The sequence below is a fragment of the Leptonotus elevatus genome, chromosome 3, assembly GCF_054856555.1.
Source record: "Leptonotus elevatus isolate MCC_2025b chromosome 3, RoL_Lele_1.0, whole genome shotgun sequence".
Taxonomy (NCBI): domain Eukaryota; kingdom Metazoa; phylum Chordata; class Actinopteri; order Syngnathiformes; family Syngnathidae; genus Leptonotus; species Leptonotus elevatus.
Window position 1 is genome coordinate 23,083,757 of NC_141241.1, and position 26,217 is coordinate 23,109,973.

General features: G+C 40.8%; 1 protein-coding gene across 4 annotated transcripts in view; it reads right to left on the reverse strand.

Moving 5' to 3' along the window:
* The window catches only part of tle3b (TLE family member 3, transcriptional corepressor b), a 40,259-nt gene extending 15,207 nt beyond the window's left edge, over positions 1-25,052 (reverse strand). Inside the window, exons 1-9 of one of the 4 annotated variants that reach the window (XM_086071383.1) lie at positions 24,612-25,052; positions 24,070-24,273; positions 23,734-23,834; positions 21,886-21,949; positions 19,341-19,385; positions 9,783-9,845; positions 9,049-9,123; positions 3,800-4,001; positions 2,149-2,165 (exon numbers count right to left, since the gene is read on the reverse strand). In XM_086071383.1, coding sequence (XP_085927509.1) covers positions 2,149-2,165; positions 3,800-4,001; positions 9,049-9,123; positions 9,783-9,845; positions 19,341-19,385; positions 21,886-21,949; positions 23,734-23,834; positions 24,070-24,093 — 591 coding nt within the window. In that variant the 5' untranslated portion in view covers positions 24,094-24,273; positions 24,612-25,052. Of the gene's footprint in view, positions 1-2,148; positions 2,166-3,799; positions 4,005-9,018; positions 9,124-9,782; positions 9,846-19,340; positions 19,386-21,885; positions 21,950-23,733; positions 23,835-24,069; positions 24,274-24,611 lie in introns of all 4 variants that reach the window. The other 3 variants (XM_086071382.1, XM_086071381.1, XM_086071380.1) reach the window with 3 other exon arrangements.
* Positions 25,053-26,217: the final 1,165 nt, after the last annotated feature.

Genomic DNA, 26,217 nt, shown 5'->3' on the forward strand with positions numbered 1-26,217 from the left:
AACCTCTATCTTGGCACTGACGGCAAGAAAACACAAATTGACTCGTTAGTCAAGAAAAGTGCCAGATGCGAGGGATCAAGAAAGCAATTCTCCGTCAACTTCTAGCAAACACTTTACTTAAGTCTAGACATGAATCTGGCTACTACTCTTCAAAGCTGTGGCAATGTTGACTAAGTGCACAGTTGCTCTGGACTGGTTTGTGATAGAAGGGGACAGAAAGGCTAGAAGTTTGGCAACTGGAAATACCCGTTATCATTCTCAAACAATTTTTTTAAAACAGTACCACCTAAAGCAAGGACAGATCAAGGCAGTAAGCAGAAAGGTCAGCCAAGGACATGCTTGTGTTCAAACACACATCCAGAGCTAATCCTCTTACAGACACTCAAGTCAAGCAAAATATTCAGCAACATACCTGAAGCAATGTAGTCATTTAAATCAAAAAGGATATGAGCACACATGCTATATTATATTTGTAGATTACAAACATGCATATGCATGCAAACTAAATAAGTTAATATGCAGATCAGAGACAATAATTTACTAGAAAGGACTGACAGCAAATACATCAAAGATCAACTACAGGAAAATCAAATGAAATAGGCCGAGAGACAAGAAGATGAAAGGAAAGAGTGTAAAATGAAAGGAAGTTAGCCGGAGCAGCTAACAAGAGCAGCTAGCGGGAGTTAGCCGGAGCGGTTGACAAGAGCAGCTAGCGGGAGTTAGTCGGAGCGGCTAACAAAAGCAGCTAGCGGGAGTTAGTTGGAGCAGCTAACAAGAGCAGCTAGCGGGGTTAGCCTGAGCAGCTAACAAGAGCAGCTAGCGGGGGTTAGCCTGAGTGGCTAACAAGACCAGTTAGCGGGGTTAGCCCGAGCGGCTAACGGGTGTTAGCCAAAGAGGCTAACAAGAGCAGCTAGTGTGAATTAGCCGGAGCGGCTAACAAGAGCAGCTAGTGTGTTTTGTAGTCTGGGCTCAGTGTGGTGGCCAAACAGGCTGACAGGCAACAAGCAACAGCGAGTGTGAGGAAGGAACTCTTGAGGGCAGGCCACACTGACTGCTGGTGGCGGCACAACAAACCTCCACTGGAAAAGAGAAATGAGCAAGAAAAGTGGTCTAGGGAAAAGTCCGACTCAGGTTAAGGCTGCCTCTCCTGCCTGTTATTGACACATGCAGCCAATAACACCACAACCCCTTTGGAAAATGCTTTTGCCAGCAGTCTGACTTCCTTCATCCACCTAAGCACGATTCTGTCATTTGCAGCTTCCTGCAACTTGCGTCAAAATATGAACATTTGTTACCATTCGTTTGAAGCATGGAGAGAAAGACAGTGATTGATGGAGTACAGCTTGTCTTTGTATGCAAGCCGGTGACCTTTAAAGGGCTGTTTGGACTCAATAACCGTCTACTTTCCACCTTGTCTGGTTTTGGATTACCCGAAACAACAGAACAGGAACCATTGAAAATTGAAAGAGGTGTGGCCAGATCAGGTATGCCGGCACTGGCGGGCACTTGTCACTACGCAAGATGGAGGCATAGTTTGGGTTCCCTTCAGACATGAGTGGGCCCATTCAGAAAGGCCAGTCAATGGGAACGTAATCTGTTCCATCCAACAGAGCATTACGCTCCAGTTATCTGAGCGCTACGAGGCAGTCCAATAAACAGGGACTTTAACATGAGAGGGCGGGATGATAAAACGGCAAGAGACAGGGGTAGCAGGGCGACTGGTGAGCATTGTTAAATAGACGTACACCAACAGGCACACAAAGAAAAAGTCAAGATAAAAGCAATTGAAAGGGAGTCAGATATTGGGCAGCCAACAGTAAATGTACCAGGCGGCGAGAAAATAATAGAAGGACAGTCAAAATTGAGATGAAATTAAGGAAGCTAGCTGCCTACTAATCCGCTCTGTCCAATTGGAGTCATTTTCCTCAAGGATTAGATGGCTTGAGACTCTATTTGGTTAGACTTCAATATTTGATTTCAGTCAGCGAATATCGTCCTGCAAGTTCACCCGTATACTCAAAATGTGTGCTCTTACATGGAGAACATGGATTTCGAAAGATCTTGAATCTCACTAACGTACACCTAATCACCAGCAGAAAGGACACACATGGGCTGGGTACAAGGAAAGAGTGTGGGGGGTAAACGTACCGTGCTCGACTCGCGTTCTTTCAGAGGAATAGCCAGAGGCGAATGAAAAGATGAGGGGCCAGGAAAGAGAAAAGCAAAAAGCAAATTAGTATGGGTGTCACAACGTCTGCTTTCATCAGATCAAAGTAATACATTATTCAGATCAAAGATTAATCTCATTTGCCATGTGATCAACTGCATCATTCATTTTAATACCTGTGTCTAATAAGGTGTAAATTATAACCATTTTACAGGTTATATTTAATACCTTTATGACTGATTAGTAAATGTTTGGTAATGCTCAATAGGCCAGCAACAAATTGGTCTTTAAAATGTCTGGGTTACAGTATGTTCAATTACCTGCACGGCAACCTGTATACCAGCTAAACCCGCCCCCAACCCATTCCATCTACTCAACCAATTTGAAACCTGAGTGAGTGAGTGAGTGAGTGAGTGAGTGAGTGAGTGAGTGAGTGAGTGAGTGAGTGAGTGAGTGAGTGAGTGAGTGAGTGAGTGAGTGAGTGAGTGAGTGAGTGAGTGAGTGAGTGAGTGTGTTTGCATGCAGTCAATAACACTATAGAGGCCATGTAAGCACAACTAAAACCCAAATACAGTGTTCCCTCACTTTTAGGCGAAGTAGAGGACGTTAAAAAAAAATATTGCTATTATTTGTTAAATAATAAGGTTAAACATGTTTGTTTGTCATTTGAAAAGGTTTAATAATAATTTGTATGGATAATTACTGATTTTATTTATGTTTAAAGGAAAAGTAGTATCGTTAATCGTACTTCCAGTTTCCGCCGACATACTTCCTGTTTGCGAGCGAAACATGTCGGTCTTCCCGGAGAACTACGGAAATGCAATCTACTGCCATCCATGTTGTATTTGCAAGCAGGAATACTGTAAGCTTTTTTAAAATATACTATATGCATATGAGTGTTGATATTAATGCTTATTTTTGTCAAAATGTTATAAATACTTCGATGCACTTTTGATTACAATGGCGCAACAATGTATCTAGTGATTGACTTATTATATATAAAAATCCATAATAAAGTGAATCCGCAACAAGTAAACCGCAAAGTAGCAAAAGACCACTGTATGCTCTTATTCAGTTTTTTTTAAAACTCAAATAAGACCCCAGGTTACACCTTTTCTAACGCAAATATTTGGTCACATAAACATCTTCGGGGTACCTCCTGTGAACAGAACTTTGGTGTGTGTTTTATGCATTCTATATTTGCAAGAAATGTTGTCCTTTGAGTAGTATACATGAACTACTTTTATATGTGGCGGTCATCTTACGTTGACACTCGCTAAGGAAGCATAACTTGAATACATTGATTCCTCTGTGACATTTTCACATTATTTTCTGTACGGCGTTAATGTCACCGTGTGAATAATTATATATACCGACCTATATTAGTGTGGTGAGTGACATTAATATAATGTATTTTATTGACCGTAGAAAGTTAAAAGTGGAAATGACGTCTATTTGAGTAACGACGTTAAAATCACGATATGTATAGAGAAGTAACTATGTCCGTTCACGCATGAAAAACACATTATCCCGAATGTTTCAGAAATGTGAATTTTGACCATAACTCAAATATTGCTAGCATGTAAACGTAATCATTGGCTGAATGAATGATTGAGAGGCAGTGTTCCTCACCTCTGTGCTCCAGGTCGTGATGGTTCTTCTCATCCTTTACAGGCAGGTGCGCCTGGCTGCCAAGAGCACCAAGCGCAAGCAGGCCAGAGCCAGCACCCGTCACAGAGGGAATGCCAGGTGGCTGTAAACCTGAAGGGTGCGGGGGCAGCTGCACAGGTGGTCCGTGGGCTGCGTGGGAGAGGTGCTGAGCCTGTAGCTGCTGCTGCTGAAACAAATATAGGGAGGCGGGAGGGAAGACAAGAGGACAAGTGGGTCGGCTGGGAAGTGAATCCATGAATGGCCGCACTCTATGCATGCATTAGCGCTGGCTTACACTAGCATTTATTTCCAGGTCAAACCGTTTATGGATAATAGCAAGATGATAGCGACTGCCAACAAGCTGATCCAGCTCGTTCACTGAGAGGAAAGCAATTTACTTTACTACTGCGGGGAAGCATCATATGGCGTTTCTTCCATATTAGCTTTCCCCGATTCAACTCATAAAGGAGAATGAAGGATATTTTGTTAACAAAAAATAAACATACACTATACTGTAGCAACAAAAACATTGAGTAGCCAATAACTCATTCACTCCCAGCATTCTTCACTGAAGCAATTCCCTTCGCTCCCAGCTGTTTTACTGGATTTTGACTAATTTTGCAAGGCCTACAGAATATTGTTTTCTATTATTATAAAAATATGGAACCTACACCAATAGAAAGATTAGAGTCTCTTCTTTCATCAGGAAAAAAAGTATATTTCTATCTGTTTCCGTTTTGCAGCAATTAACATTATAAAAGTTTCATCATTATTCACAAATCTGTTTAAAACACTGGGGGAAAATGCCTTTTTGCAACATGGCCCTGGTTGATCTCTTATACTCTGCTACATCAAAGCCTTCTGTATGCTCTAGCATACATTTTATCTAAAAATCATACAAACATATAAATACGTTTTTGGGACCATGGTAATATTTAAAATAGAAAGCATTTATAAAATTTTGGGAGCAAATGAATTAAAGAAGGATTGGATATGATCCCATCCTTCACATGGGAGGAAGGAGGGTTCCAAGTGATTGGAGTGTGTCTGAGGAAATTTCATCTCAATGTGACGGGTCAAGGTTCTGCGAGGGCAGTTCTTCTACACCAAACCTATCATGGACCTTGGTTTGTTCTCAAGGACAAATTGATGATGCACCATAAGCATTTGAAGCAAAGAACTGTCCAAAACCTTCAGACGCTGATGTGTCTAGTTCCAAGTGTTCTAACTCAAGCCACAATGAATTAGCGCTTTAGTTTAGAGCTACAGTACATTTAAATTCTGTCAATATAGTTGTGTAGATCCAAAAATAATGAGAATAGAATAATTTCCACTAAACCCTTTTGGACACAGTCATACACATGCTGACCCACAACCCCCGAGAGGCCTCAGATGTCTGTGTGTAAAAGGCAAGCCGGGGTGACGTGAGTCGACAGACGTGTTAAACAGCCACTGAGGCCAAGGGGAGCAAGTGCTTTAAAACAAGGTTAAATAACACTTAGTACATCCATCAACTGCTCACAAAAATCATGACTGCTATTCTGATGCTAGATGTTATCGCAACGACATCATCCATACATGCAATGCAGGAAACAAACTAGAACAAGGCTCATCACACAGGTTAATTTAACAGATGGAAATTGTTATATTCTTCGGTTCTGCGTTTCAAGCTGATCTTAATAACAGTACAGTATAATAACCGCAAGCATATCGATATAGTCAAGGTGCACAGGCTCAAGCACACCGTTTCCTGTGAGGATGCTGACACAAAATGTAAACAAAAGAGACGAAAGAGTGGCGCGACAGAATCAGTAGCTAACAAGAGAGTGGAAGAGTGAGCATGGGATTGGGGCATGGGCATCCCCATTCAGTGTGCCAAATGAGGAAAAGTGTGCAAGGATCGTTATCAAGAAGCCTCATTAGTAAAATATGCTTGGGCAGGCGAGTGAGGAAAAGGGCGAGAAAAGGAACGGGGGGAAGAGAAGATGTGGTACGGGGGACTAAAATAAATTGCTTCCAATTCAATATTCATGGTTAAAGAGCTGGCTCCCTTTCACTCTTATCTTTTTTCATTATGCGTAAACGGCAGGCAACTTCCACAGGAAACAGGCAATTAAAGTTAACTAGGCGAAGCCGACTCCCTGCAGAACACAACTGTCAGGCAGAGCAAGCGTCAACGGCAGCACCAGCACAAACCAGCTGGCGCACTGGCTTAACAAGCGGGACAATGATCATTGATCACCGCATTACCTACCTGAAAACACACCTGAATGTTTACACAAATTAATGAGCAGCAAATGTTTGTGTGGCTTAAGATGGTGGCATTGCTTTTTACTTCCAAGCAATTATCTAGTTTCCTGCAAACCTGTGATAGCCCGCTAACATGGACGGCTAACAAGATGCCAAAAACACACAAATCAAGCGTCATCCGAAACACTATTTAGAAAGCGATGCATGTTATATTGGTGGAAAGCAGTTTGAAAAAAAGAAATAAGTGTTTTGAATAATTTCTGACCATGAAGGTTGGATAGATACAGTGAGGTGGCTGCTGCTTCTGAAGGACGAAAGAGGACAGGAGGAACAGATTCAGAGAGATGAAGATAACATCGTGTATAAAACATTGCACTACCAACTACACCTCTGTGTGTCGAGACTTAACATCGCCTAGCATGATTTGGTTACCAAGACTAGAAATACAACTGCATATTTTCAGTATTAATGAAGCTATAATTTTCCAGTCAGCGGATTAATCGCGACATGAAAAACAGAGTTCATTTTGCAACGTTTTTGCTAACCAAGTTGAGCAGTTTAAAGCTTGGCTGGATGCATTCGCAATTATAAGTAACATATTTTTCTGACCATAAGGCACACTTGAAACCCTTGAATTTTATCACAAATTGAGTGTGTCTTGTAATCCGGAGCGCCTTATGAATTGATAGTCTTTCATTCAAATTCCTTTCTATTACATTGTCTTCTGATTCGCGTCTAATCGCTATGTTTTTGTCATACCCGAGCTAAGAACCATGGGAAATGTAGTCCTGTTAGCTGAAGGCTATGATTGCCTGTAATTGACACCATAGATATCTATAAACACTCGTCTAGTCTATTGTATTGACTGTAAGCGAGCCATCTGAACAAACGTAAACAAATTTACACACGGTTTGCTTTCTCACAAACTTTATTAAAGTAGTAATAATTCTGGATGGATATTTATTAACAATATGGATTTTGGATTATTAACAAGTATGTAGAATAATAACTACGTCTATAAACTAAACTGCTCAATAATAAGTAGATTTTTGGTAAACCGCTATTTTAAATTAGTACAATAAATACACATATTAATGAATGAGAGAGGCGGAGAGAGGTGACTGTGGCAAGATGGCCGCCCCGTGCAGACATCCGATTCCATTGGCTAGCAGCACGGACAAGACTTCTAGTCTTTAAAGATATCTATGATCGACACCACCAGCTTCCAATGGCTGCCGGACCGAGCAAAAAAAAGTTGGGTAATGGTGAGTGTATTGACTTATTTACAGCTGTTGAACTGTCGACCAAGGTAGCATTTAGCATTAGCCAAAATAATAAAACGACCATGATCACTAGATTGATTAACGATGTCACACTTTTTTCCCCCGTCTGTTATTTCCTCTAATCAAAGCAACCCCGTGCAATTGCATGGCGAACAAAAGCAAGCGAGACACGCAAAGCTACCCGATATAACCTAGCATTAATAGTGCTAAATCTAACAAATAAACATACCTATGATACAATAAGAATAAATAAAGCTTATGTATGAAAATAGTTTAAAATAGACCCGTTCATTGATATTGCGCCTCATAATATGGTGCGCCCAATGATCAAAAAAATACAGTAAACAAAGCTAGCCAATAAGAGGCCTACCTTATGCTTTTCATCAAGCTATTCTTTTGTATTTATAACCAACTTCATGTGCGAAAGTACTAAATAGTCTTAACACTCAATGAGGCACTAAAAGACTGCATAAGCAAGACAGTGACATGTGACATCCTCATACGCACAGTATGTACAGTACATTATACTATATGTTAAATGTCTGGTGATACACCAAAATCTATGTGGTTTGATTGGACTTTGGTATGCCAGTTTTTGAATGTCAAGTCCTGCACCCAGTCTGCAGGGAGATTGATTACCTGCCACGTCTGCTACCAAATAATAAAGCTTTTCTTTCCTAAGCCTGTGTTCTGTCTGCTCCTATCCATCTGTAATTAAAGAAAGGTCATTCCTGTTGCTGACAGTATGACCCCTTTCAAGGGGAAATAGGAAGTAATTATCTCTAAAACTGGGGGTTGTGCTCGGGCCTCATTTAGTTTAATCGAATTTCACTATCCACCTCTCATTAGACTTGACCCCCTGCCACTGGGACAAGCTAACCACTGACTAACCTCTGCTACAAAGATGACTAATCAAAAGGGTCACTTTAACATCTGGGTCCAAGCTGGCTATTAGCAAGCGTCTAGTGCTTAAATAAAAGCAGATGGAAGACCAAGTAACTAAAAGGTCTAGTTGGCTTGACAGCAATGTTGGCTTGTAACTATTAAAAGGCCAATTACTGGTTTTTAAAGTGCACTTAGATTTGCTGCCTTTGAATTAAAAAGTGAAACATACACAGTTTGAGGGAGGCCGCAAACATGGTCAAAGCACACAAAACGTTTGGCTCAGAAATAGCATCAACTCTCCGTCATAACAAAAAAGACTCCATTAGGATACTTATGGAAGCTGGAAGCATACATCTAATCAAGAGGCAGCAATTAAAATAATATAAATTGACAATGTCACTCATGCATGATAGCAAATCTGGTGTACGTACCAAACTGTAGGGAATAAGTGCTTTAAAAACATTCTGAATTATATGCTAAAAAAATAAACATGCCACAACACTGAAATCAGGGTCAAGTCTGCACACGTAAGGAGGAAGAAGCGATTTGTATTATTTCTATTTGATTTGTTGCCCTTTCCCCATTTGTCTTCCACATATACCGAAAAGGAAACTCAGGCCAATTGAACTGAAGCACATGAACACAAGGTGAAAGAAACTTCCAAGCCTAATGTAATACGCTTGAATTTCAAAAGTATTTGTTTCGCTTGCCAACACTCCTCTCTACTTGCAGGTTTGCCCCTGCCCTCAGGTGAAATAAAGAAAGAAGAGGGGGTATACACACAGTGAGAGGCAGATTGGGAAGTCCACGTACCCCGATGATAGCATTCAACTCAGTCATTGTCACCTGTTTAGCTCGCTCAACAGCTTGAGCAACTTGCTGTTGGTGCTACAGGAAACAGGAAGGAAAAGTATGATAAACATTTAAACCAGGCATTTCAATTTACTCAAAATAAAAAGAAAGAAAACAATCGAGCTCGTGAATGTTTGCTAAATGGTTTTGTTTGAACTTGAAACTTGGTCATTCCCAGTATCAAGGTGTAAGTCTACAGTTGAACCTGCAAAGTCGTAGGGACCTGCAGTCTCGATTGAATTGTGTTCGACTTTGTAGGTTCCACTGTATGGAAGCGTGGAACTGCCAATGTGAAACAAACCTTTTTGACTGGGGTGTATGTTCAAATGTATTTGCAAGTTTGTATCCACGTACTTGTATGCATTTGCAAATACGTTTCAACGTACTTGCAAATTCTTCCCTTTTTGCATTTAGCCTACATAATACCAATATGTTCATAAATTACGCACATAAACGTTTGTTCATTCGAAAATTTGATGATTTATTTTATTTATTATTATGCTAAGTTTTTAGCATTAAGCCTACAAGTACGTTCAACTGTATGTGCAAATCCGTTCAAATGTATTTGCCAGTTAAAAATATTTACTCCACATTGGCAGTTCCATGCTTCTGTACCACTGGTACTAGTTGTACTTTGGGAAAATAAAGAGTCATAATCACACACATAAATGGTTTGTTGCTACAGTGACACTTACCTCTTGTGACAAGAATGGCATTATCTGAGCCAGGATTGCATTGAGCCGTTTCGCAATCTCCGTCTGCAGAAGACAGGAGACAAACTATTACTATTGCAGTCTGTGTGTATAGTGAGCACAAGAAAGGCTTGAATGAAACAGCCAAACAGACAATATCAAAAAATGTGGCATACATTTGTCCATTTCTTCGAGTTTCAGTTGGATAGACCCCGCAACTAAATTGTACTCGCCCAAAACAATTTTACATCCCACTCTCTACTGCCACCATTAGACTCAGCCCTTATATAATTAGGAGGCTGAAATATGTTAATGCCATCTGGCTGGAACGAAATTAATGAGGTCCATACTTCATAATTACTGCCCATAGAGAGCTTGGGGCAGGCTGAAGCAGTCATCTTAACTCTCGGACGCTATCTGTCACAGGCATCTTTGGTATCGACCGGATTATTAGCTGGGCGAGTAAGACGATACTGCAGGGTCCCATGCACATAGAGTACTTTTCAGTGCTGTGTTTGGATTAATGGATGTTGCAGTGCCTGCCTGCAGCACTTGGATGTCCCAAGATATTCCTTTAAAGCTAATTTACCTTTTTAACCTTTTTAAACCTGTACGTTCCAGAGAAGACAAGCAGAAAAGTTTAAGGAAGGGTGGCGAAGATGGGTGACGTGAAATGCTTTGATTTGACACCAAGGTAATGTGGTTTGAGTGAAGCAGGGGAGGTGAACTAATTGATTCTGAGAGATTAGGGGTGGAAGCCCAGCAGGTGTGCGTGCTACATTCCACTCATTTTCAAGCTTAGACTTGTTTGACTGTGAAAGTGGATAGGAGGAGACAGGAGGTGCCACTGGCCTTTTTCCACAACCTTTTGTGTCACTCTGTTCATTTTGCAGTGGAGAGGGGGCAAGATGAGAAGGACCAAATAGAAGAGGTAAGACCAGCAAGGAATTATCTTTGTGTTCTGTCCGACCTGGTTCACTGTTGTCTCTCTTCTAAGCCTCCTCCATCCTGCCAACGCCTCCTCACAGCCCCCCGTTAATCTCCACTGCACATTACACCCCCCCTTCCTCATCTAACATCCCCCACCACCACACCATCTCCATCCCACCTCTGTTGCTGGGGCAACACTATCTGGCAAGGATGATCGTTATGTAAATTAAACTGGGGTCCTGACCAGAACAGCTCGTAAAATCATATTAGGTGCAGCACAGAGGAAGGTCATTAAATTGAATTTTCAGCCTGTCGATGTGATCGGCACAGGAAATTAATGAGGGATAACTAGGGAGCGGGTAAGTGAGGAGGAGCCTGACCCCCCCCCCCCCAAAAAAAAAAAAGACGACAAGAGGGAACTCATAAACCATCATCATTAGCGGGGGCTGGATGCAATGACACACAGTAGGATGAGAGTATTTCACCATCACGTCATTTCTCTGGAAATGGCTCGAAGGGGAGCAACAAGGGGTGTGGAGAAAACAGTAACATGCTGATACACTTGGCTATTAGAGCATCAACAAATGAAAACGACACTGAACCTACTCAAAGAACAACATCCATTTGTTCACAGTACCGTATTTTTCAGACCATAAGGTGCACTTAAAATTCTTGAATTTATCGAAAATCAGAAGTGCACCTTGTAATCCGGAGCATAAGTATGGATAGATCCTCGTCTTTAATTCAAATTCCTCGTGTTCTCATTCGCATCTAATCGCTAGGAGCATCTATGTTTTCATCATGCCGGAACGAGAACTACTTCCTGTTTCTGTGTCTAAGAATCATGGGAAATACAGTCCTACTAGCCTAATGCTGCAGTCGCCAGTTAAGCCCATACCTCCTTAAGCAGCTTCCAAAAACTGCTGGGATCAAAGAAAAAAAGTCTGAATAATAGTGAGTGTATTGCTTTGTTTACAGCTGTTGAACTGTCAACCACGATAGCATTTAGCATTAGCCAAAGTAATAACACATTCACCGGTCACCAGATTGACTAGCGATGTCCAAACTTTTTTTCCCCATCTGTTGGAGGATTCCCTGCTCCACTCAAAGTAACCCCCATATAGTTGCAAGGCAAACAAAAGCAAGCAATACATGCACCTCTCCCCCGATAGAACCTAGCATAATAGCGCTAAATCTATCAAATAAAAATACAGTCCAAAGAATAACCTATTTAACATACAATGCTTCAAAAAAATAACACACTTTATAACCCTGAACGCCATATGTATGAAAATATTTTAAAATAGAGACGTTCATTGATATCGCGCCTAATAATACCAGTGGTCTGAAAAATATGCTAACTTGCCACAACAAAGAATCTACATGATACCAAAAGCAATCCTGGAATCTATTGGCCATGTCCGGAAATGCACAGATTTCTGTCAGCACTTTCTTTCTCACTGGTGTGACGCAAAGTTGAATGTTTCTGAACCACTGGTCTCATTGGAAAACACATCACAGATTCAAACATTCATTTGGGCAGAGGAATAACACTATGTAGCCAATTACACCTGCAACCATGTTTTCTTCCTGATTTTGGCAACACTGGCGTACATTTGTCAAAAATATTAAGAACGCGCAGCATGAAACATGACTCAAGTAAACAATTACCCACCGCAATGAGCAACTATACAAACAGCCCTTTCAAACAGACTCACTAAAGAACTACACTTTTAGCTTTGATATGTGAATGGACACTTGCTTCATTTTCATGGCCACTTTAAAGAAGAAAACTACAGATAGTTGGCCTACATCACTGATGCAGCATTCTTATATTATTCTCACTCCCATTTAAAAGAGTCTACTTGTCACGGGGCTTTTAGTAGCAGAGACAGGCACTGGAAAGAGTTTATTGTCACTTAAAATCATTGAAAACAGAAGCCTGAGAGGGCGACAGGGGCTTTTCACTGCAGAGCCACAATTACAGGTACTCGGGGTTGTTTAGCAGCAACACAGCATGGAGAGAGCTCTCCCTCTCTCCCTCTCTCCCTCTCTCCCTCTCTCCGTCAATGGTGCGTTGAAAGCCATTTGGCTGTTTGTCGCTGCAGGCATTAGTCCCCAAGTGGAGAGCAGAGACGAGGATTCAATTGCAGGGGGAAACAAGTGGCATACTGTATGTTGTGGGAGGCTGTTTGGGAATTATCTTCTCAGCTAGAGCACAGGAAGAAAGAGGCACTCGGTGTAGTTGTATCTTGTTCATTAAAAATGCATGAAGGATATTTTGCATGTGTGTCATTTTATTGTGAGCACATACACGCAAAACTCAAGTGACAAGTGTTTTTGTCATTTTCCAACAGATTCTTTTGGAGGAGTTGGAATCATCACATACAGTAGACAATGTTTTTATAATCCGCTCTGTCCTAAGCCTTTTATAGACACAGACCAAGCGTATCTTCCTTTCTACTCCAACAACCATGATCCAGTTGTTGTGAGTACAAAAGCATACACACTCATGCACCTCTCCCACTCCTCCTACCCGCTACCAAAATAAAGCATGTCTCACACAGAACCCTAGTAACCTCATCAACTTCCCTTGAGAGGCAGTGTGTGTGTTCACCCAGTTAGTTTGTTTTGGCTTAGAGACAGGTCGGCCATCATCACCTTGGCAAACAATTCCAGGAATCCTGTATAAATTATTCATTTGCACAAGCTTGCTTTCTGCTGCTCCTCACACTCTTTTTCCTCCATCCAGGAAGCCAATATCCCTCTTGATGAGCACTTTCTCTCATTCCAACACCTAATCAGGACATGACACATCCACAGAATATCTACGGATTTTTTTAACTCCGCAAATGTATGTGTGTTTTCCACAGTAAATTTTGTAACGTACATTTTACTCTGAAAAACTATAATTGATCCCTGTCTAAACAGAGTAAACTTTACTATATATATATATATATATATATATATATATATATATATATATATATATATATATATATATATATATATATATATATATATATATATATATATCATTACATATAATTAAAAAAAAGAAAATCACTCAAGGGTTTAGCAACAATCCCTCAACCTCAATGGCCACTTATCACTTGAGCTAAGCCATGTCCATTGTTGGATAACAATGCTGGTGTTTCCAAAAGGAAAACAAAAATGGTCGGATTCCACCTGACGTCAGCGATATACTGACACAGGGCTGAGCTTTAGCGTTCGCCACCTCACCAATAGCGACTAAAAACCGTGTCGGGCGAACTCAGTTTACGTTACCATTCGCCTGGATAGCGACCTGAATATTGCGAGTGACAGCACGCGCTATAAAACCACGTTCATTTGGTGACTGAATCAAAAGAAGACGGCACCGTTAGTACTTTAAAAAAAAAAAAAAAAAAAAAAAAAAAAAAAGTACTTAGAACTGCTTAAACACCATGATTTCGCGCCGAGTATCGCGAGACCTATTCCATACTTTCGTCTTTCCCATTCGAGTGTGCTATTAGCCTGCGTTCTTTGTGGCCATTAGCATAGCATGTAACTTCGTTGCGATCCAATCACGGCAGATAAAAGCCTTCAATTGCCGCAAATAGTCTTAAATTGGGAAGGGGGCACTGTCTGTGCTTGTAGCGGACATTGGGTTTGATTATCTGTGCAGTATTCTCAGCAATCGTTTTATTTATATTTAATCAGTCAGTAAACGATGCTAAAATCTATTCATCATCCGTGACTTTCTTCTTTGGCTATCTCAGTGAAGTACGTCATTAGGTGGGTGGCACCGAGTGTGCCACCCGGTGTTTAAACTGCGACACCACAGGATGTGTTGAATTCCAGATAAATGTGAGCTACTGTACTCCTAAACATACTTGAAGCACTCACTGTTGTATCGAACGTTTAATTCCTTGCACTTGTCTTGAAAAAGCTTATGCAACCACAAAGTTTGAATGAGACTTTTTAGGCACTAGATATTTTTCTTTCATTTTATTAATGTATTACGTTTTTTTAAATAAATTTTATTATTCTACAGGCTATCCATATAGTCTATGGCCTTACACATTTCATAAATAAATGTGATAAAATCAACACTCAATACACACGATTTTTCAATCATCTTTTATTATTACTATAGGGATCATTATTTTATTTTATTACTTATTGTAGTTATCTTATTGGTGAATAATTTGTCAAAAAATAACATAGGGCTTGCACGTGTATCCGACAAATAGTATACTTTTAAAAAAAATATTCAATTGACCAAATTATATGTGAGGTATCGGACCAAAGCAGCGATATACAGGGACAGTGCTGCATGGTTCTGGCAGAGCCACCATAATTTTGTTTCTGGCCACCAGCCGAAATGGCTTAACGTAACTCTTAAAACTTTCACACAACTCTTTTTTCCCTCCCTTTATAAGCGCTAATCCATTGTGGCGCCGTCCATGGTTACGGTGGCGCCTCATGTACGCCATATCCTTCCAGCGACGCTGCAGCCAATCATGTTGCAGCGGGGCGGATAGAGCGAATTCTCAGGTTTCATGACGCTAGTGTACGCTACGGTGCTAACAGCGTTTAGCACCCTGAGCCATCGCTCACAAGTGTTTACTAATCCAACACAAGAATTGTGGTACATGAAACCGACGCCGGAAATCGCTATGTTCATGACTGAGGTGTTTTGTTTCGAACGGGAGTTTGGTTTAAACTGAGGTCCGAGGATAATCGATGATGGCATAGCACACAGCTAACCAACGCTAGTAGGCCTCGAGCCCCATACGAGCTCATATGCCCGGAGACTTTCCGACTTGCGATGTCGTTTCCTGGGAGGTAAATGTTGAGCGTTCTTTAAATCCCCTCAAAATAAAAGGTGGAAATCTGCAATTAAAGCACATCTTGTTCGTCTCGTTTGTAATCCAGTGTGGTGGTGTTTACAGCGTGAACGAAGAGATGAGGCTACTTAGGGCATGAGCTGAGCTCATTCGCACATCATGTAGAGGGAGTAATAACGAGATAAACATTACCCTATCGCCTATCCATATTAGATGTAAATTATGACACATCTTTCTCTTAGGTCCATCAAATAAGACTTAATTATTCATTTCATATTATATTAGTATAATTGTCATTTGATCTGGGAGTTGTTTTCCAACCTGTGAAAAAAAGTTGTCATACTGAAATAATGATCTTAACTCCGTTTAGTCACAAATGTACTTTGGGCTTGTATAGTTGAACACAAAGCTGATATATATGCAGGTAACCACGTTTAGTCTGTTGTATGAATGGCAACAGAAAAGTTGGTTTTACGCATTTTGCCATCCAATTGAAGAGCAGTTATTTGTTACGCCTAACAAAGAGGCATAATAAATGCCTGCCACTAAATGCCACTGGCATAAACAGAAAAATAATTTCAATGATAATACAATAATAATAATTATAATTAATTACCTGTGTAGAATATAAACTGTCACTTTTTACTCCAAGACATAATTAATTTAATTTAATGACTAGTTTAGACTGGGACCTAATATGGTCTTTTTAGAGTAAAATGTACTCCGAATCTTCTTTCGTATCACTTTAGCAAGTGACATCTAAATGCATGCAAGAGTGCACGAGATAAGTAGGTACTACAAGAGAGAACAACGGTAGCGGAAAGGGAGAGCAAGCCCCACCACAAAGTCAGCAGGGCACGGCGCTAAAGCAGCCTAATGAGCTGCACTAATTAAAATCACTTATTGACAGCAAGCGAGGGTGATTACCTCCAGCGTGAAGTCTTTGCCATCATAGCAGACACTGTCAAAACAAATTACACCCTGGCAGCCGCGCCGATCTCCTCGGCTCTGTGGCAGCACGGAGACAGCAGTGTAGGCTTACAGGTATGTATGGGTGTCTTTGTCAAGATATTGCTGGCTTTACCATGTGAGGGATAAGCGTATTTATTTATATGCACAAGGGAGTGCGAGAGCTCATTACTTTGCTTCTCAAATCTGCTTTGTACTGATAACAACATAGCCAGTTTATGTCTTTTTTTTCCCACACTGCAATAAATCTTCCAGCCGAGCAAAGTAATATGGCCGCCTGCATCCAATAATCCAAGGCCAGGGGGCTGTCCATTTACCTCTCGCTGATGTCATCACAAACACTCGCTCATCAAGGCTGGGATAAGGGGATAGCGGGAATCATGCATTATTCAGAGTGCTCCGTTGACACCGGCAGGCTTATTGATAAAATGAAAGGAGACTCACACACACACACGCACACACAGGAGAGGATCAGTCGATTAACTCATTTACCCTGAAGCGTCTCACTCCTTTCCTGTCTCTTTCCCTGCGTTAACCCTCTTGTTTTGCACACCTCGACCAGCATGCAGACAGAACAACCACCAGCAGCTTTCTTGCAAGTGCCTATCCAACAACACTCAATACAGGAGGGAGAGGGACAATGACCTGCTTGATAAACAAAAAACATAAAGCACATGACCACATAAACGGCTCTGGCTGATGAATGGGGCCGTATGCTGCTGTTCCAGCTGGCTTAGCCTCCCACTGATGCCATTAACCTTCCAGATTCGAGGGCCGGGACGTCTCCATACCTCCCCTCTCGCTCCCTCCCACTGTCATACATCATAATGCACCGCTAATGACACCAGGGCCACCATTCATTTCACATCATTGGGGTGCTGGGCTTAGCCAGTAGAAGGGAAAGCAATTATTGAGCAGGCACAGGGAAGATGTGGAAAGGAGGAGGAAAAGATGGCAGGAAACGGAGAAACAAAGGGATGACTGAGCAGACACCTGATCATGCAGGCTTGGGAGTTAACTGTACACAAAATTATTAGAAGCCTATGACATAGGTGTCAAACTCAAGGACCAGGGGCCAGATTTTGGCGAAAACGAAAGCAAATCATGTGTTTCGACTTTATATTTCTTAAAAATTTACTTCACTTTATAGGAGCTTTTTGTTACCAATCACCCTTTAAAATAAAATTTTAAATGCTCAAAACAAGTTATCCATCAAGTTGTTGTTTATATGTGACATTACAATGCATTTATGTCGATTCAAAGTCATAACAGCCTTCTGAGAGAAACTGTGATGTGGCCAGTAACAAAAATGTATGTGACACGCCTGTGAGATTGTGTAAAATTCAAATTAAACTGTGCTGATTTAATATCATTTTGCTATATTTATAATTGAGGATAAATTGGTATGAACAGTCTACTTACTCATCGTTCCAAACCTTAACTTAGGAAACAAAGACGGCATTTGTTTTTCAAACACAAAAACTGTAAAATCACCAGTTAAGACATATAACAGATTAGATCTTTTAATTAAGATCATATGCAAAATGATAGAGCAGTATTTTCAGGGCCGGTACCGAAGCCGATTATTAGTAGTCAAGGAGGTTGATAATCAATATTTGAAGACGATATTCATTTTCAGTGAAAAAAAAATAAAATAATCAAACGCCAATCTTGACTTTGTTTTAATGTCTTAATGTGCATTCAACAATTTTTCAGACTTTTCAAAATGTAGATTGTTTTTTAAATCTTAGACTTACTTGATTTTAAATTTCTAGAAAAAAAAAAAAGTTCAGGGAGCTCCCAAGGTTATCAGTAAGTCTAAAAAAGTTAAAAGGAAACTTAAAGAAAAAAATACCATAGCTCTGTTTCTTCCCCACACAAAAAAATAACTGAACTCTTAAACTTCCACATTTCTTTGTTTTAATATCAAACAAAAACAAAAGGTTAAGATTCTCAGGGTCACCAACATCTCTTATAAAGTTAACTGAAAATTTAAATAGTTTCCTGAGATTAAAATGGTTGTACTTTTACCTTTTATCGATTTTGAAAAAAGGTCGATACCAATATTTGTCAAAATGCCCAATATCTGCATTATTGGTCTATCCCTAAAAATGAGAATTTAAACTTTTACCAGTTATGTGTTAGTAACAAGTGTAGGATATTTAAAATAAGCCCCATTACGCTTTGGTCTGTACATTTTATTTTAACTAAAAAAACAACCAAACACAAACCATGCCTGAAATTAGTTTGGGTCTGAAATGTGGCCATTATCTAAGGTCTTTCACATGTGTGATTTCATCTCATTTTACTAAGCTCGGCTGCGATACGAAAGTACTAATCAGCTTCTCCTATTCATCTTTAGCAGTAGTCGTAGCCTACAGCATGACGCCCAGTGCAGGGTGGCAGCTAAACTAATGAGCTTTTTGTGCAGCTGGAACAAGGCAAGGGAGCAAGACATGCGTGCACGTACACACAACCGAGCATTCAGAAGGGACACTAAAACACATCCTCTCAGACAGTCTGCCAAATATTTCACTTTAATCTTATCAAACCATCCCCATCAGGCAGCGTGCCCTTCATGTTGTTGTTTAGCCTGTCAGCATTTTCACTACAGAAGGCCAGTGTGTGTGTGTGTGTGTGTGTGTGTGTGTGTGTGTGTGTGTGGGTGCGTGTGGGTGCGTGTGTGTGTGTGTGTGTATGTGTGCCTCCTAAAGGCATTTCAAGATGAGGGTAGGAACTAAGGTCAGGTGCGTGTGTGTATTCCACAAAGACGGGAGGGACAACAAGATTGTTTTGGCTAAACACAGACTGGGGCGATATGGCTACATACCTGTTTGTGCATTTCAATATTGAGCCCGTAGGACATCTCATAGTACTGCAGGCCAAAGAGAAGACAAAGCATTAGTACATGCTAATGCTAGCTTGTTGTATGTCATCTTTAGAAACAGTAGAAGCTAAAACACGATTACTGTACTAATTATCTCTATTAATAAGAACAAAATGCATTCTGACAGGTTGACCATTAACTCATTCAAACCCAAAAACGTATTTATATGTTTATGGGTTTTTGTATGCTGGAGCACACAAAAGGCTTTGATGCAGCCTTTCAACTGCAGAGAACGATTGAGGAAATGGTAGTTATTAGAAAAACGGCCAGCAGGTGGCAGCACAGCAAAATAGATCAACAAGGGCCATGTTGAAAAAAAGCTCATTTACCCACAGTTCTAAACAGATTTGTGAATAATGATGAAACTTAGCTTTATTCTAATGCCAATTGCTGCACAACGGAAACAGATAGAAATGTATTTTTTTCTGATGAAAGAAGAAACTCTCATCTTTTGCTAGGTTCCATGTTTTATAGCAATAGAACACAATATTCTGTGGACCATGCAAAATCAGTCAAAATCCAGTAAAACAGCCGGGAGCAAAGGGGGTTGCTTCAGTGAAAATGGCTGGAAGTGAATGAGTTACCTGGTATGGCCAACGCTTTATAACCAAGGATTAACAGACAAGCATGTTACCAAAACACTTATGAAATATTGCATTTGTAATTTTGTAAACATATTACAGAACATGATCTGAGTATGGAGTTTCTACTTCATCTTTTTGCAGCATATTGTTAAAAATGAAAATAGTGCTTTCTAAAAAAAAAAAGTTATTAATATACAGTATGATAAAAGTGTAGACTGACCAAAAACTTTACAATAATTGCATATTGTGGGCTAAGCATGTCAGTGGTATGTTTTACTGCTTTTTTTTTTATTACTATGGTCAAAACATACTGCTGATAAAATGTACATATATAAAACACAAACTAAGCACAAAGACTGGAAATTACAAACGCTGTGCAACACATTTATTGCTTTCATTGTATTGGTTGAAATGACGTTAAAATGCTTGAATACAAATTCAATCTCAACTGCCCAATTACAAATCAATCTAATAGTAAATAGTGTTTGACTTATAGAGGAAGTCAACCCCAGAAAAGTCTTCAAAATAATATATTTTATGCACCCCCACTAATCTAAACACGGCATTCTGATTAATATTGCATTTGTGTGATATAAATTAAGCAGCAAAATACACCTGGGGAAGGGGGGGGGGGGGGCGGCCATTTTGGCACTTGTTGTCGACTTATAATGACATCACAGTTACTCAGCAGGTAATGACCAATCACGGCACACTTTCTGAGTTTGGTTATGTGACATTCGCAAGCTGGGCTGTGAGCACTCTGAGCAACTGTGACGTCATTTTCAGTCAACAGCAAGTGGCAAAATGGCCGCCCCCTGATATGGATCAAAACCTTGTTTAGACTAATGGGGCTTCATAGAACATATTAATTTAAATAATTTTTTAGGGTGACTTCCCCTTTAACACATTTGCTCCCAAAAACATATAAATATGTTATATTTTAAATATTACCATGCTTCCAAAGACGTATTTATGCTTTTTTCTTTTTTTAAATATATATATTTTATGCTACTCTGAACTGCAGAGAACGGGTGAAGCAATGGTAGTAATTACAAAAACGGCCAGCAGGTGGCAGCAGAGTATAAGAGATCAACCAGGGCCATGTTGCAAAAAGGCTCTTTCCCCATTGTTTTAAATAGATTTGTGAATAATGATGAAACTTAGCTATATTCTCATGCTAATTTCTACAAAACAGATACAAATATACTTTTTTTCCTGATGAAAGAAGAGACTCTAATCTTTCTTTTGGTACCATGTTTTATAGCAATACAACACAATATTCTGTGGGCCTTGCAAAATCAGTCAAAATCCAGTAAAACAGCAACAGTGATAATGGCTGCGAGCAAATGAGTTAAAACGCGTACCGGAGTTGTATTGGGTTCCAAGTTGATTACTTGGCATCTACCTTCAAATAGACAGATGACCTCTATTATCTCATGGGCTGATGAAAAACACACCAAGTGCCCCTCATATCCCGAGACCCCTGGGTGTTAGGAGTGTCACGTTGGGATAGTTAAGAAGAGGGGAAAAAAATACAGGAAACCCTTTGATTCGTGCTCAAAGCCTGCAGAGCGGCCATTAACCCGCCGCGGGTCATGCTTAGTGTGTCGGGAAGGGTCGCATCGGGTCAGAAAGAGGACCCCGGGGCCATAGAGGGGGGGGGGGGTCGTCACACCCCACAATCAATAGCTGGACATTTGACCCTTGCTCGAGTTTCAACTTCCCCTCGACCACCCCCACCCCGACCCTGCTAATCCAATGAATACACAGACGTGATGATTCAACAACACCTCAGCAGGCGCAAGCACTAACATGGCGCCTGTGCACCACCTGTGACCGTTTACCTGAGGCCAAAGGGAGGATATGACGTTCAATCATATTGACATCTTTATGATTCCACTTACCATGACATAGTGGCGCTGCATCTCCGTCTTTTCGTTGGCCAGTTTGTCGTACTCCACTTTAAGACTTGAAGAGAGGGAAGGATAAATATTTGATTACATACTCCATTTGTGGCAATCACAAAACAATCATGGTTTATCTCATTCATAAATGTACTGTCTTTAATTAGTAGAGCTGTGCTTAAAGTAATTAATTAGAAAACGAAAACAATGGAAGCTTTATACTTTCCAGCAGGAAGCCGGTAATGTTTAAGAGGGATCTAACGATACCAATCATCACGATACGATAAATATCAGGATATGAACCTCACAATACGAAAATGATCACAATATTGTGGGGAGGTTGCTGATATATATACAGTGGTACCTCGGAATTTGAACATAATTGGTTCCTGCGAAGTGTTCAAAGTCCGAATTGTTCAACCTCCGAAACATTTTTCCCATAGGAAATAATGTATTAATTTGAAAAAGCTCCAAAAACAGAAAATTCCTATTTTAATTTCTATGTATGTTTTTTTTACATTTACAGTACAGTACAGTATTTAAACAATAAAAATACCTTACCTTACCTGTTGTGGTGTGATGGAATCAGTGGATGATAATTGCTATGCTAATGCTAGCTTTAGTTCAGTGCTGAGTGTGTGTATTTTACATTGGGCATATTGTTAAACTACTAAGCGGTCCTTGCGTGCGTTGTTTAACATCAAGTACGTTGTTGAACAGCTAAGGGGGTCCACATGCCAGTATTTACAGAAGTAGTCAAGGTAGTTACAACTGCGCGATAATCTCCTTCCTAAATCCACTGTGGTTCGTAGCACTGTATGTTTTTCTTTGCTGTCACTGGCACTGTTGTCTTTCTTTGGGCCCATGGCGAAGAAAATTGTCGTGGAAAAATCTAAATGCACTTGTGAGTATGGAATATTCACGATCTAAATGGAAATGAGCAGTGCATCGTCTCAACTACCGCAACGTGAGCATTCGGCATTGCTCGGCTTCACTCGGTACCCGTTTTCAAGAAAATGAGTTCAAACTCAGAGGCATTTTTACTCATATTTTTGGGTTGAAGTCCAAATTGTACGAGTTCCGAGACGTTGAAACTTCGAGGTTCCACTGTATTAAAAAAAAGTCACAATACTGTGTAAAAATTCATGATACTAATCCCCCCAAAAATTCTAAATATATTTGCTGGTATGACTGATTTATGTGAGCGATAACCGCAGCAGTGACCAAAACATTCCTAATTAAAATTTAAATTCACTAATAAACTAGAGGGTACTAGAACTACACGAATGGAATACAACCTCACCTTTGTAACAGAACTGCTGCTTTTAACATTGTGACATGACGACAACAATTTTGTGGCAATTTTAATATCGCAACATCACGAGATTGCAGTTATTGTTACATCCCTAATTTTCTTCAACTATTTTTAGTAGAAGCAATAAACACTAAATGGTAAATGGACTGCATTTTTATAGTGGTTTGACTACAACATATGGTGCCCAAAGCTCTTTACAACTAAGCCTCACATTCACACAGGATCAAACCCACAACCTTACGGATGGGAGTCGACCACTCAACCACTGAGCCATACAAACATGCTTCAGTACTTTTAGAGGAAAAGGAAGTAAATGAATGAAAAATATATTCGTAATAGTAGTGAAAGTAGTAACGGCAATGTTCAACTGTACATGGACTAGTACCCAAAGCAGGAAAATTAGGCAAATAAAAATAAAATAAGTGAATGATTAATAACCAATAACTAAGTCATAATAAAAAGTAATTGCAGTATATTATTGCCCCAAAAAAGATGTTACATCCCTAATGTTGACACAGTAGGTTCAGTGTTACCTGTGATACTGAGCCTGCAGAAACTGAAATTCGTCTTTGATTCGGTCACACGACTCTGCCACGGTGAACTTGAAGCCAGGCTGCCCTGGCTGATGAGGTGCCTGTACAGCAAAAACAACACTTTTTTTAAACGACCTTCAACTTCCTGTACAGGATCATGTATACTACCATATATGGATGTTGATACATCATCTGATTATGAGCACTATCAAAACCTCATTGCAACCTCTAGGCCACAACATAAATAGCAAGGTGTGCAGCTCCACACTGAGGAGGCCACCTGAAAGGGCGGTGGCAGCATGCATGTCAATTTTCAAACCAAACACGTCTACTTACCGGATGCCGGCCTTGTGGATACATAGCTGACCCTTCGCGCGAGGGAATGCGTTGTTTTCCTGTATTTTTGCTTCAAGTAATCCGAGTGCAGCAGATCACCACCACCACACACCTCCTGCCCGGGCGGCGCGGGATGGCGGTGGACAAAGTACCGTTCGCGGCTGCGAGGCGCTCAGTCACCCGGCATCGGAGCTCACACTTCTCCTACACACACAAACACACCAGTGTGGCCATGGATCTCACCTTCTTTCACGTGAAATGGAAATAATTCCAGTGATTCGAATAAGTCACAAGTGAGAAAAACAACACTCCAGGATTTACACTGATACTTTGGATCACACCATTTGTGAATATCGTGCTTGTTCCTTCACAAATCTAACGAGTTGTGAGGTGTTCTATAAACACAAACTCTCTCTTTTTCTCTCTCCCTCTCTCTCAGTGGTTTGTCCTGGTGGTCCAAACACAGCTAGGGAACAAAGTCGACACGCGCGCGCGCGCGCGCACACACACACTCTTATTCGCGGATATGTCGCTCTTTTTACCTTTGTCTCCACTGACTCCCTCGCCTCCCCTCTTGCACAGGTTAAATGTTAATATCCACACAGAGGTTGCAGTATATCCTTCATTCGCACAAGTCACCGCAGGAAGAGCAAGAGAATAAAAATATCCGCTCCCTTTTCCTTGGCGTCGTCTTTCCGCCCCTCCACAGTGCTATGTTGAGACCTCCGTGGTCCCGAGGCGGTGGACGTCCTCCGTCCAGCCGGACTATGGAGCCCCTTCGATATTGCGGGCGGAAACACCTTCAAATGAAGGTTCTATTAAATCCAGTAGTAGGCAAAGTTGATTCCAACGAGTCCCGTGGATGAATGTTGGGAAATAACGCTGCTTGAATAATAAAAACAAAAAGTCCGTAGTTGTGAAATAAAGCACAAGCTAGCATACAGCCGCTTCCTCCGTCGCGCGTTGTACCACACACAGACTGAGCACTGACACGAGGACGCGACTGACGTGAGAGGACCACTCGCTAACCAATTGGGTACTCCAACCAATCAAGACCAGCAAATCCCACGTGGGGTGAACTCATTCAACCGTTGTTCTGATTGGTCGCTGATATGTGACCTCACAAACTCGCCATTTTGGATCTGAAGTGACAGTCGGTGTGTTCGACAACTTGTTCAAAACAAAGACGGTAATTTATATATCAGTGCATTGATACCATTGCGCACACAAAAATAAACAGTGTGAGATGCAAACCATGTGTGCAGCGGTGAAACAGACTGGGAAGGGTCGTCAAGATCATTTCCGTCATGCTGTTCACATTTCACGTAAATAATATAAGTTCAGTATGCACACGATGTAAAAAGCGCTTATTTCACAGTAGCGTTTCCATTAACAGACTCAAACTGATCGACCTATTTCAAATAAGACCTCAAACATTTCCAAGCTTTCTCTTTATTAGCATGTCAGTGGGCTACTGCGCGTCTGCTCTTGAGGACATCAGCCTATGACGTGTTGCCTTCAATGCACAACCCACGTGGGTCGTCCCGCCCCCAAGCAATGCATGTTATCCAATAAGCTCTCAGCTGTCTGCCTACACAGCTTGTAATTGGCCCAATGCAAGAGAAGCCGTCAGTCAGAGCGTAGGGGTGTCAATTAAACCCACGTTGGACTCTGCGCTGACAAATGCCGGCGCTCCTCTCCCTCCTGCCTGCGAATAGAGGCTGGAATGGCTGCTTAATTAGCTTCGAATGGCTTTTCCTTTCAGCTCAAACAATCTGTCACTACCATGTGGTAAAAAGAGCTTTGCATAAAACAAAAGCAAGGGGGGAACAAGCCAGTAGGGGCTAAATATCAGTTTGATTCCCCTTCTCGTCCTCCCCCATGAAAGCGCTTTCTGTAAAACAAAGCTTTTACCTCGCTCAAACATTGGCTCTTGCACAGTTGTGTCCTCAGTGTCTCCCGAAATGTTGAATTTCTTTATCATTTATGTGTAAAACCACAATGTGTCACACTGCGAATGAAGACGTTTGACAGGAGGACTCGTTAAATCAATTAAATATATGAATCATTCAAACAGTTGTGGTAGATATTGGGGGAGTCGAGCCCTCAATATGTCGTACTGATTAAACCACATGTACTGTATGAATT